Source organism: Chenopodium quinoa, unplaced genomic scaffold (genome assembly GCF_001683475.1).
Source record: "Chenopodium quinoa cultivar QQ74 unplaced genomic scaffold, ASM168347v1, whole genome shotgun sequence".
NCBI lineage: Eukaryota > Viridiplantae > Streptophyta > Magnoliopsida > Caryophyllales > Amaranthaceae > Chenopodium > Chenopodium quinoa.
The window spans coordinates 1,268,036-1,280,852 of NW_018743697.1; the positions used below are offsets into that span (position 1 = coordinate 1,268,036).

The 12,817-nt window shown below is 36.3% G+C and overlaps 1 protein-coding gene across 1 annotated transcript; it reads left to right on the forward strand.

The window, feature by feature from the left end:
* The first annotated feature begins 6,590 nt into the window (after positions 1 to 6,590).
* On the forward strand, positions 6,591 to 8,649 carry LOC110684456 (class I heat shock protein-like). The gene is given in 3 exon segments (XM_021860913.1): positions 6,591 to 6,602; positions 8,045 to 8,185; positions 8,187 to 8,649. Coding segments are annotated over 3 exon segments (438 nt in total). The 3' UTR covers positions 8,472 to 8,649.
* Positions 8,650 to 12,817: the final 4,168 nt, after the last annotated feature.

The following is a 12,817-nucleotide window of genomic DNA, read 5'->3' on the forward strand; positions in this document are numbered from 1 at the left end:
CTATGTGAATGAATTTTTAACTTCATATGGTTTTAGATATAAAAGCCTCGAATCTGTTTTTTTTTTTTTTTTTTTTTTTTTTTTTTTTTTTTTTTTTTAATTGGCTATAATAACATATATATGGAGTAAATCGCAAAATTGCAAGCAAGCTAGTACCCAAATTTAGAAGCTTTGCCTCAGCTTTTGTAGTTATGTTGGCAATGTAGCCATTTCATGCTTGTAATAATAAATGGTAAAATTCTTAAGTACAATGCAAGAGACTCTATTCTCCACATCCTTTTTCTCCTGTTACATATACCTAGCAGTGATGGAATATATATTGGAATCATTTAGCTTTATCAATTAATTTTGGTATAACCGGCATTTGATTCCTTACTCGACCTTTTGTCCAACCTATATATGTATATTGTTGATTTTATTTATTTATTTATAAACCACCATGTTCAATTCATTACATTAATTTTCTACCGATGTTCAAAACATTTGTTTTTCATAATGACTATTGAGTGTCAATGATCAGTACATGCAAACTCAAAATATATTTAGTGTTAAAGGATCATGTCAACCAAAAACTTAAACTGATGGTTGAGGCCCAGGAATATGTTTTATACTCAATCACTCCCCCTCACACGAGAGTCCGTTTGAGCTAGAAGTGTGGATGCAACATGAGTCCTTCTCATACCCAACGCTTAATATTCCACTTGAAAGTGGGGGTGGATGAGATTCGAACCCGTGACCTTTGTGTCACGCTGGCTCTGATACCATGTTAAAGGACCATCTCAACCAAAAGCTTAAACTGATGGTTGAGGCTCAGGAATATGTTTTATACTCTATCATTATGTAATTATGTACCATGTAGTAAGGAGTATATATTATTTAAAATTTATCTATGTTGTTCTAATAATACCAATATTTTTATTTTTACGCATTATTTTTCCATTGCTGTAAAAATCAAGCTCATCACTCATATAGTCATATTGAATTGAATTTTATGAAGAGACTTTTAATTATTGTATTTGCTAATTTTGTTTCACCTTGTAATCTACTTACGTTGTGCTCTTCATTCGAAATTACTAGTCGTTTTATTCTAAACTTTATTTAACCTCATTCAGCTAAGGTATATTTAAAATACTTACAATGAACAATTCAATTCCATGTTATACAAATACAATAGGACAATATCATTATGCATATGGAAATAAATCATATGGTATGTTAATTTAAACGGCTTGATTAAATTTACAAATGTTGGTGTCTATTTGTTTAATTAATTTCTTTTATCAACCTAAATTCATAAATCATGATTTTTAAAAGTTTAGTGGGTGACATTGTATATCTAACACGGTATGTATGTAGTGATTGGTGAAGCAAAAAAGCTAAGCTAGCAGCAATTTGCAAAACAATTAACTTTACAATAAATTGAAGTGGCAACGAAAATCTCATGGGACATATATATCACAGTTAACGTGTACGAATTAGTATAGTTTAATAAATTATTTGAGGCATATGGAAGTTTAATTAATTAGAATTTTCTAATGTTGTGTACGTGTAATTTGGTTTAATTAGTCACCGTTAACGTGTGGTTTAGTATAATTAGCCACCGGAAACATGTGATCGTATGAACGAACCAATCTTCTTAGAAAGTGGGATTTGTTTTACGATAATGCTAATTGAAGTATTATACTCGTAGTTATGTGTACATTACTATATTATTTATATATATATATATTTTTTTTGAGGAATACTATATTATTTATATAGTTAAAATTTTTTTGACCAAATTTCTCTGCATTATTTTATAAGAGAACTAATTAAATCTCAATTCCATTATTTGCATTTTGCGAGCTCAATTATTTATGACTTTAATTTGAATATTATTGGAAATGATTTAAATGAAGATACAACTTTTGACAAATGTTCTATATCATTATTCTAATTTATCTTCTGTTTTGGGTTTACACGTGTTCTACAAATCTTCAATACAAATATTATTTAGTATCTTGGTTGCTACTTGCTACAAAAATTTCTTTCCAGTTCCAACCCATTGACTAGTAGTGGTAAATTTGTATAAATTAGAAAATCTTGTAATTTACCACTCCTCAAAACACCATATATATTTTGAACTAACTATTCAATCTAATTTTTATGTGAAAATATCACTAAAAGATGTCAAAAATAAAGGGAAAAAAAAAGAAAAGAAAATATCACTATAAAAAGAAGAAGAAGAAGAAGAAAAAAAAAAAAAAATTCACAGCCACTTAACATTTGCCGTTAGAACTTAGAACGGTTAAGTTCCATATTTTTTTAAAAAAATCATCAATTTACGTGATGAAACTTGCTCTATTAAAGTTTAGGAGGTCATTGTGATCTAAAAACTTTGATTTGAGGCCAAATTTGACAAAACATTCTCAAAAATGCATGCATTACGTAAATCTGATATGTTTTAGTATGCAAAACAAGAAATTTTAATTTTTTTTTGTCAATTTTAACCTCAAATTAGATTCTTTTGGACCTAAATGATCGATCTGATCTCAAAATGTCTAATGAACATGTTTTTAGCCTGAAAACCTAAGAGATTACATATATTGTAAATGAAGAATGTTTTATATTAAAAGAAATCTTATAAACACAAATTTTATAAATTAACACTTGTAGATATCTTATATACAAGCATGCAAACAACAGTCCATCATCACCAAAATATGTACAATTATCCATGCCATCCTTACATCTCACTATCACTTTGCCCTATTCTCATTCATAACTCCAAAACCAAGCCCATTGGGATGGAAAAATGGGAGGATCCCCATATATATTTTCCAAAATTTTGCTATTTTTTGGGAATATTCCTATATAACTATATTATTCCTCTTTTACCATATTTTTCAAAACATTCAGTTTTCACCTTGATAATATATCCTTTCACAAAAAGCATAATTTTTTTTTTTAAACTAATGGATTTATATACGACATGTACAATGGCGAATAATAATGGAGCGAATCATGCCAGTCAATTTATTCACAAGTGCAGATTAATATAATACTAATTGTACTTTATATTTTTGGTTTTAATAACTAGAAATCCCTCCTTGTCGACTTAATTCAGGAGATTATTTCTTTAATAAGATATGATATTTAAACATCTTATGGGTTATGGTAGATGAGATTTGACATCCCTAATTTTGTTTAGCATGTACACAACTTTCAAAACATAACATTATTTATAAGGACAATTTGTCGGTGATTAAGTTAATTAATTGGTGTATTTTCACCAAAAAAGATTTGCTAAAAACGCAAAAATTGGGCCCTGAATTTTCCAATTGGTCAGGTGAAGTACGTCAGTCCAACAATAATATCGATTGGTGATAAATAATTGCCTAAAACGACGGTAATTTGCCCTACCCCTCGTCGCCCCTACATGATCTTGTCCAAGTTTACTCAATTTTATTTATTTATTTATTTTTCATTCTCAAGGAGAAATTTAGATTAGCAAAGTGCATAAATTTTAGAGCATATAAACTCATATCTTCCTAAAAGGACCCCTTTATACTTAAGCAAGATAACAAGATTGTATACTTCGTACTTTACTCATCAGTCATACGTGATCAACGGTATATAAACATAAATTTCAAGGTTTGTTGATGAGTAACTCTTTTAACTGTCGATTTTTTTTTTAATTTTTTTTTTTTAATGGAATCTCTAGAAGAAGAGTAATGTCAATTTCATAAATTACAGTAGTCACGATTATTTCTATAGTAATTTATAAACAAGCTTATTAATAAGAGTTGAAACTCGCTTTTTGAATTTGACTCAACACATTTAAAATTTTGTAGACAATGAACTTACAATATTTCACACTAAATAGTTACTTTTTTTTTGACAGAACTACTCGTGTGTAATTACTTGAATTTTGTTCAAGATATCACCTACGAATATATAGTATTCTCTTCCAAATAAAGGAGGAGATATAATAAAAGAGGGACCATTGCACCTTGCTCATATATCGAGCTAAATTGACGACTTAGTGCTCAAAAATTACTGTTATTCTCAAATAAATATATGGAATATAACCCATATATTAACACATACAAATAAAGTTAATACACTCTAATTATTAGAGCAGTAGATTAATAGCTTAATTGTTAATCATAAATTGTAAAAATAAAAGGCGGCTAAGCTCGTCATAGCTTGGTAATAAAGATGATGTTGGATTATTTTTTGGAGCAATGTGGGAACTTTAAAGAGAGAAACTAATTACCATGATTATAATAATACTTATATATTATATTAGAGAGATGTTGCCTTGCGGCATAGGCTTAACTAGTGGAAGAATATCCTAATTTCCAAAATATAATAATTCAAAGTATTTGTTTTCATTGGTTAACTAAGCTTTAATTATGCTTTACACTCTACAAAGACGTAGATGCTTACATTAAGAATCGTTAAATACCCTGACCAATAAATTAGTGGATGCCTTTAGTTTGAGCATATATACGTAAATCATGTACTCATATAATATAAACTGTTTTTTTTTTTTAAAGGTGAGAAAAAGAAAAGAATTAGGACCCCCTCCTCACGAGGGGTGATCCTAAAGCATATGAGGTGAGAATAGGGTATAAAGCTGAAGAGGTACAGAATGGAATATCCAATTTGTCGGTGACAATATGCCCAACATTTGCTATCCAATCTGCTGCTCTATTTGCTTCTCTGTAGACATGTCGGAGTTCCCAATGGGGGAATCTGTGAAGTAAGATCTTGATATCTTCTATAATGTGATCAATTTGCCATGGGGTCGACCAAATACCGTTTACTGCGTAATATAAACTGATTTTATACTCGGTATTTTATTAGACAAGAAGATCAAACACGCAAAACCTATTAAAAAATAACAAGCCTACTCTTCTTGCCAAGTTGGCAGTTTCATGGGCTACCAACTACCAAGTAGCAATCAAAGATTCAAAGAGGATCATATAACCAAAAAATACAAAAAATCTTTACAAAACTTGAATTGATGCATTGTTGATTTTTGCTCTCTACTTTAATTGTTCTTTTTTTTTTCTTTTTCATTTATTATTATTAGTTCTCTTATACTATGTATTCTACATAATCGTAATTCAATAATTTAAATAATTTTAAGTATCTATCGAGCAATAACAGTTATGTTGTACATTTTTTTATCAACACGATGTATTCGATTATCAATCCATATCTACTCCTCATTGCTTGCTCACCAAATAAGGGGAATATAATGATTTTAAAGAACACATAAAATACTCTTTACTAAGAATGTCTATGCAATTGTATTATTATTGTTCATTTTGATATGAATTGATTAAACTTAGGGCATGTTTTCATACGTTTATTTTCAGTTCAGCTCAGCTCAATTCAGTTTAGTTCAGCTCCTAATTTCCTTCTCTTATAAAATATTCAGTTCAGTTCAGTTCTGTTCAGCTGATTTCAGTCTATTAGAACAGGCCCTTACTGTAAAACAATTTGTAATTTTGTACAATAAATAATGTTACTCTGACTCAAACGAATAATATATATGAAATATATACGACGTAATATGTATATTTTTAAGATTCCATCTTATGCACTTTTTATCGCGAAACTTTGTTTGTGTTCCATCCGTCCTCAAGGCATGGAGACATATTTGAAGAGAATGTCCATAAGGTAGTCTAAGATGACCAAGGAAAATATGCAGTCGAGGGAAATGTAATCAAATTTTTCTCAAATAAGTCAAACATTCCACTCTAGCAAAAGAATAGGAGATGTTTAAGGAAAAATAAAGTGATGTCGACCAAAAGACAATTTCATTTTGTCGGATTTAGCTTTATTGATTATGCTGCTTTTCTTAATTTAATCATGTTATTAAACACGTCTAATTAATTTGATGCTTAGCCTCTAATTACTCATACTTTTTATGTTCATTCATTTAACTTATAGCGACTTCCTTCAATTAGAAAACAAAAAAGATGAGTGCATTTGACGAAAGATTCGGATATTTTCTTAAGTAATTACGTGCATAAACAATTAACCATTAATAGGTTTGATATTATTTATTACAGGCTTACGAAAGGGATCGGATCTTATGAGTTTTAATCAACATGATACCTAATTTATGTAGATTCTTAAACTGTTGAGCAATGCAATTTGCAAAAGTTAATACACTTTAATTTACTCCGTATAAGATTAGTACTAATTGTAGGGTTAATTAAGTTTTAGGTGGATACTTTGGGTGATTTAAGAAGCAAGTGCATACGGTTGGATAATGTATAGTAGTTGTATAAAATTATGCAACAATATGTCATAAAAAGGTAATTATATAACATTGTTTTACGCTAACAAAAGTAAAGTTTGTTGCTTATAAAGTTTTGAATTTTCTTGAATAAGCTTGTTAGTTTAACGAAAGTGTCGTGAGTCATGTTCTTATACCAGAATATTGTGTATGATTTAGCTCAATTGATACAACAACTTTGCACGTAACTAGTTAAATACCATAGCTTTAGAAAGCAAGAGAGGTTTCTTTCCTTCAAATAATTAATCAAATTTGTCGTATTGATATCAATGATATGATTATTAGATTAGTAATGACATATGAGGTTTAAATTAGTGATTTTGGAATTTCGTCTTGATGAATAAGCATACAAAGATAAATCAGAATTTCGACTATAATACTAGTCACATTAACCATAAGTTATTTTTTCAACTTTGAAATGTCATTTTTTAATTATTGCACTGTGTTTAGAGAGCAAATACAAGTTTCAGATTGCCAAATGATAGATTTTATAACATAACTTTCGATAGCTATGATGAGTTGAATTTAACAAGAAGACTTATTTTTATTTTTTTTATTATTGTTATATATGTATTATGACAAATATTTCGAGGAATTCAAGGATGAGTGTTCTCATTATGTGATTTTTGTCAAATGATGAAAATAGATAATACTTATCCGGTCTATTTGGTAGCCGTTAATCAATTGCACTTATGGAAATGATGTTTAAGATCATTTGGGATAAAAAAATAATAATAATAATCTCAACCGGAACATAATCTCATCCCCAAACCCTTTTTTTTTTTTTTACATGTTTTATCATTACCACGCACTAGGCCACTACCATTAGGAATTTAGGAGGGAGTGGACATTTATGAATAAATATAGACAATTATGAGGTTAAAATTTTCCCCTAATTCACATACAATTTTATTGTCATATTATCATTGTTTAATGTTTATGACCAATTATGAAAGAAGTTGATAGAGTTATAGGGTTAGTTATTACTCAATTTTTAAAGGCATGTTGCTTTAGTAGATTCCAATTTCCTAGACATTCATTTGCTTACCAGATGAGGGCCAACATGATCCAACCCAGATCTATTACTTGAGGCCCATTACACTTGATCTTAGCCCAAAGGCCGAGAAAGGTATTACTTGAGGCCCATTGATTTATCAGTTGTTTGGGAAACAACCAGTGATAAACTGACCAAGTGCAACTTCTTAACTTCTTTTAGCTCAACTAAATTTTAAGACGAATGCTTTAGTTAATTTAATAAATGCATTTGTTGCCAATCTTGTCATCTCAGCAAGTTGTTATGGACTTTAATGTACCAAACTAGCAAGCCTGGTTTTACAATCTGTTGCAGAAATAGGCCCAGTCAGCCTGACCGCCTGGCCCAAAAGTTCACAATTCAAGTGATTAAAGTCTTTGGGCTTTTGTTTTTTTTTTTTTCGTCCTATTTACTTTAATGTTGTTGGTAGAAGTTTGTGGAAAGTTGAGGAAATAGGATGTGGCATAAATTAATAATTGCTGAAGCATCATTGAGTTGAACATTTGAGATGAATACTGATGAGGAAGTTATGAAGCTGCCAGAAGGACTAAAAGAGTCCCTTTTTCTAAAGGAACTAGAGCTCTCCCTTACTTTCTTATATTTTATTACTACTCTTATCATTGCCTATATATAGATTGTGATGTTGAGAACTTATCATCTCAGAGTTAAGCATTTAATTTGCATTGTTGTTGATCAAATATAATAATTAACAGCTTTCCCTCTATCAAACTTTCGATCCTTTGGATGGTTTTTTCTCAACCATTGCGAATGTGCCATCTGCTGAGGACACCTCTGCTATTGTGAGCACGAGGGTTGATTGGAAGGAGACTCCCGAGGCTCACATCTTCAAGGCTGATCGATCTTCCAGGAATGAAGAAGGAAGAGGTAAAGGTTGAGGTGGAGGAAGGGAGAGTACTTCAGATAAGTGGAGAAAGAACCAAAGAGAAAGAGGAGCAGAATGATAGGTGGCATCGTATGGAAAGGAGCAGTGGAAAGTTCGTGCGTCGGTTTAGGTTGCCGGAGAATGCTAAGATGGATGAGGTGAAGGCTAGCATGGAGAATGGTGTGCTCACTGTCACTGTCCCAAAGGAGGAAGTGAAGAAGCCTGAGGTCAAGGCCATTCAGGTCTCTGGCGAATGAACCTCTAATGTTTGCTGATTCACAACCAATTCTCTTTATATATATGTATGTATGTGTGAATCAAGTATTGAAGTTGCTTTAAGATATTTCCTATCATCACTGTGTTTGTGTAGAACTATGTTATGGATTTGTACTGTTTAATGACTATTTCGAGTAATATTTCAATAATTTCATTCTAGTATTTGGATTTATAGTATTTTTATTTGTTTACCCTCTAAATTATATAAAACACACTTACACAGTACACACTACGAGTAATAAGACATTTTTGTGCAAAATCAGTTTTCATATGACACTACTGTCTAATGAGATTGTATTATGGACATAAATGGAGTACTTAGTGTTTCGGGTGAAAACAATGGGACCTTGCCGAAGGTCCGCTGAGATGGAGAAGACTGGATTCGGTCCAAGTTATGTTGGGCCGAAGGTTTCCTGCACAGTAAACACACGTAAACTAGCCTCGGGGGTGTTGCCGAGGAAGGCCCCTCCGATGCTAAAGTCAGTACAATGTGTAAGAAGAAGACACTATGCAAGAGAGTTTGTAGCTTGAGGCTTTTATGGAATATATCAGAATATCTCAATGAGCATATGAATCAGAATCTGAATATGAACGTGAATGTGTGAATGTGTCAATATGATGGCTTTTATACCTCATCATACATGGAGAGGTTGGGCCTTAGCCCAATTGGCTTGCTTTGTGGGCTGACCTTTGACTTTTGCACAATTGGAGAGTTGAACCTTGACCTTGGGCTTTTAATTGGATCATTTAGTGCTTAGGCCCAATTTGGACTAAATTGGACCCAAACAACTTGCCCCCAGACCCGATTTGGAAGGATGACGGGTCGGGTTTGATTTAATTCAGAAAAGGAGGGAAGTAAATGATTTAATTGATCCAAAAATTTGAATTTAAACCGTAATTAATGAGATAACAACGGTTAATGATTGCGGAAGTTGGACGGATAATGGGCAGTTTAATCGCAAGATCATGTGTTTAATGGTTACTTAGTGGGTATTTAAGAGAAATTAAAACGCAGACTCCTCGTATCCCGTACCTGGAGATATAAACAGAGGCGCGTCATTCTCCTCACTTATTCACCAACACAAACCCAGAATTCTCAAGAGAGACACCAAGAACCCGCATCAAAACTTCGCAAATTCCCCGAGCATTAAGCTTAGAAACTGAGACTTGCCACTACGAACTCGTAAATCGGCAACTTTCGCTTCAGATTAAGGTAAATTCCTTTGATTTCAGTTTATTTTTCTTTGAATTCGAACTCCTTCCCCTTTTCTTTCGACTTTTCTCTTCGAAATAATCAATGGCAAGAGGAGTTAGAGGTAGAGCCCGTGCTCCAAGAAGAGCAAGGCCGATTCCCGATCCTAGGAACAGGATTGGGACCTGGAATGGTCAAAGGCCGGAGTCTGACCCTGCTGAAGGGATTAGGGCGACTCCCCTTTCCTCGGCTCCTCCTCAAAGAACGGAGGAGCCGAGCGCTTCTGGACGGGATGATGAAGTTCCCGCTGTCCTTTGGGATATCCTCCCTGGGTTTTCAGAATGGGAGAATGCCGAAGTCGCTTCGGCCATGATAAAGAACCGCCCCTACTCATGGTGGGTAGAGAACGCCGATCAATATCGATTTGCCGAGCAAATTGAGTTGCATTACGGCATTTTTGAAGCTGATGGGTATTGGTGCCGAATGCCCTCGGCATCCGATAGAATCCATCGTCCACCCCCGGGGTATGTGGGGGTGTACACGAGACAGCTTCAGTACGGGCTGAGGTTCCCTTTGGACGTATTCGTCCGAGACTTGCTGATCCATTACAACATCTCTCTATGTCAGCTAACCCCCACCAGCATCCGAAGGGTGATGACGTACTTATGGGTCTGCAAGTTCTTCAAGTACGTGCCGAACCTGCACTGCTTCAAAAAGCTCCATCGGCTAGTGCCAAATATTCAAAGTGGGCACGGAAGCCATGGTTCTGGGTGGTACCGGATTGAGTCCCGGCCCCAATACCTGACCATGTGGCCAAATGACTCTTCAGACAAGGACTGGAGAGGTCAATGGATTTGGGTTAGGGCACCCACAGATCCGGGCCACCCTTGCGTCTTCAGCGCTCCCCGGTACCTCGCTGAGCCTGATCCCGAAATGGGAAGTCTAGGTCCCCCCGCAGATAACGGGGCGGATCCGAACCTGGATCAGCAACATATCTTCGGCAAGCTGCCGAACCGGGGGGGCAGTGGTCGAATGCAGCATATCCCGGAGACTCGGCTCCCCGATACGCATTACGTTTTCCAAGAGAACATGCTAGCAGCTGTTGGCCTCAGCCGAAAGTTTAAGGATGGTAAGCTTCTTCGGCTGGGGCCGAGGCTTTTTAACTACCTCTTTTTCTTCTCTCGCTTTGCTTTTTTATGCTGTGCCGATCTATCTGAGCTAACCTTTCCCCTTTCCTTTTTTCAGAGCGGGACGAGACCAACGTTGGCATTAACTACGCTCGTCTTGGTGTCAACCGAGAACGAGTTGTAACTGAACGGGCCCCGTCTATCACTGAGCCGAGGCATAGGGAAGTTCATCTAGACTCTTCCCACTTCCAAATTGAGGCTGTTGCTCTGTATCAGAGGCAGAAGCCTTGGTGGAAGAAGAGAGACCCTTGGTTTCAGCTGCTGGACGAAGAAGCTGAAGCTGCCCGCACAGCCGAAGAGGTTGCACGGGTACTCGAAGCTTGCGAAGGAGGAGAAGGGTCCTCCAGAGCTGCTGAAGCCGAAGCTGCAGCTAGAGCAGCTGAAGAAGACGAGGCTTTGCTGAAGACCTCGGTGAGCTTTCAGACAACTTTTTCTTTTTTCTTTTCTTTTTTTTTTTTTTTTTTTTTTACTCACATTCTTCTTCCCCCCTGTCTGTTATAGTCTGAAGAGAGTAACAGACACAGAGAAGGCAAAGCTCCTGTTCGTCCCGAAGACCAAATACAAGAGTCTTCAGACTCAGATATGGACGAGCAGCCCCTTCTGAAAAGGCGCCGAAGGATGGCCATCATCGGCCCTCATGACTTTCAGCGGAGGCCGATGACCATCGGCGTCGCAATAAGGGAACCCGAGGAAGGCAACGGATCGCCGAGGGTTCCCCAGCCACCACCCCAATCACCTCAAAAGACCCCTCCGCCACCTCCTGAGATGGAGGTGGATCAGAGAACTCCCGAACCTAAGGGAGGGGTCCAAGAAGAAATCAAGAAGAGTGCTGCTGAGCACGAAAATAAGGATGCCGTGATGTCCAGTGCTGAGGGCTTCACGGCAGACATCGCAAGAGAGGTTGAGGCTTTCGTCCTCACCCCTGAAGAAGAGGAGGTCATAGTAATTGACTCCTCTGAGAAGGATGATGCTGAGACAACCAAAGCTAATCAAGCTCCATCGTCATCCTTCCCTTCTTTCCAGACTCTGCATTCTGGAGAAATGGGTTTCTCGGCCCCCCGAATTCCAATCCCAGACCACATCTGGGACCTCATATGGGGTCAGAACCGAGAAGGAGCTGCAGCCTACTTCGGCAATTTTGCTGGCATGTCCGAAGTAGACAGGGCAAGGATCTGGTCGCTGAAGGCCACTGCTGGGATGGGCGAATCCAGCAGATCAGTTCCTGACCCAGCCAGGTCTAACCAACTGCTGATGATGCAGGTAATTTTCCTTGTCTTCATTTCCTCTGAAATTCAACTCTTTATATATATTTTTTTATTTATTTATTTATTTATTTTTGTCTTCCTGCTTTCAGTTCGTGCACAATCAGACTCTCACTGTAGAGCTGATAGATACCCTACAAGATAGGGTAGACGCTGCTGTGCACGACAAGAAGGTGGCTGAAGAGGAAGTTAAGCTTGCTAAGCTGAAGCAAGCAGCAGCTGAAGAGAAGCAGCAGGAGGTTGAGGAGTATGAGAAAAGAGCTGCTGAAGCCCAAAGAGCTAAATTCCAAGAGGCTGAGGATCAACTGATGATCCAGAAAGTTGAAGTGGCCCAAGCCCAGACAAGGCTTCCCAAATTCAGCAGGAGCTGAACGAGCTGAAAGGTTCCTCCTCCAAGCTCGCTGATGAGCTGAAGAAATCCAAGGAAGACTTGGCGGAGACCCAGAAGAAGCTGGCTGATGCTGAGGCTTTACTCAAAGTCCGTGTCTATACCCAAGAGGAATATGAGATGGGTTTCAGAAACGGGTTCCGAGTATGCCGAAGAGTCTGCCTTCATGCTGAGCCGAAGCTGGACTGGTCTAAATGTGCTGAGTGGGTCCAGAATCCCGAAGACCCTCATATGAAGTATGCAACTCCAGCCGAAGCTGAAATTCTTAAGGCTGAGGAAGCCGAAGAGGAAGCTGAGA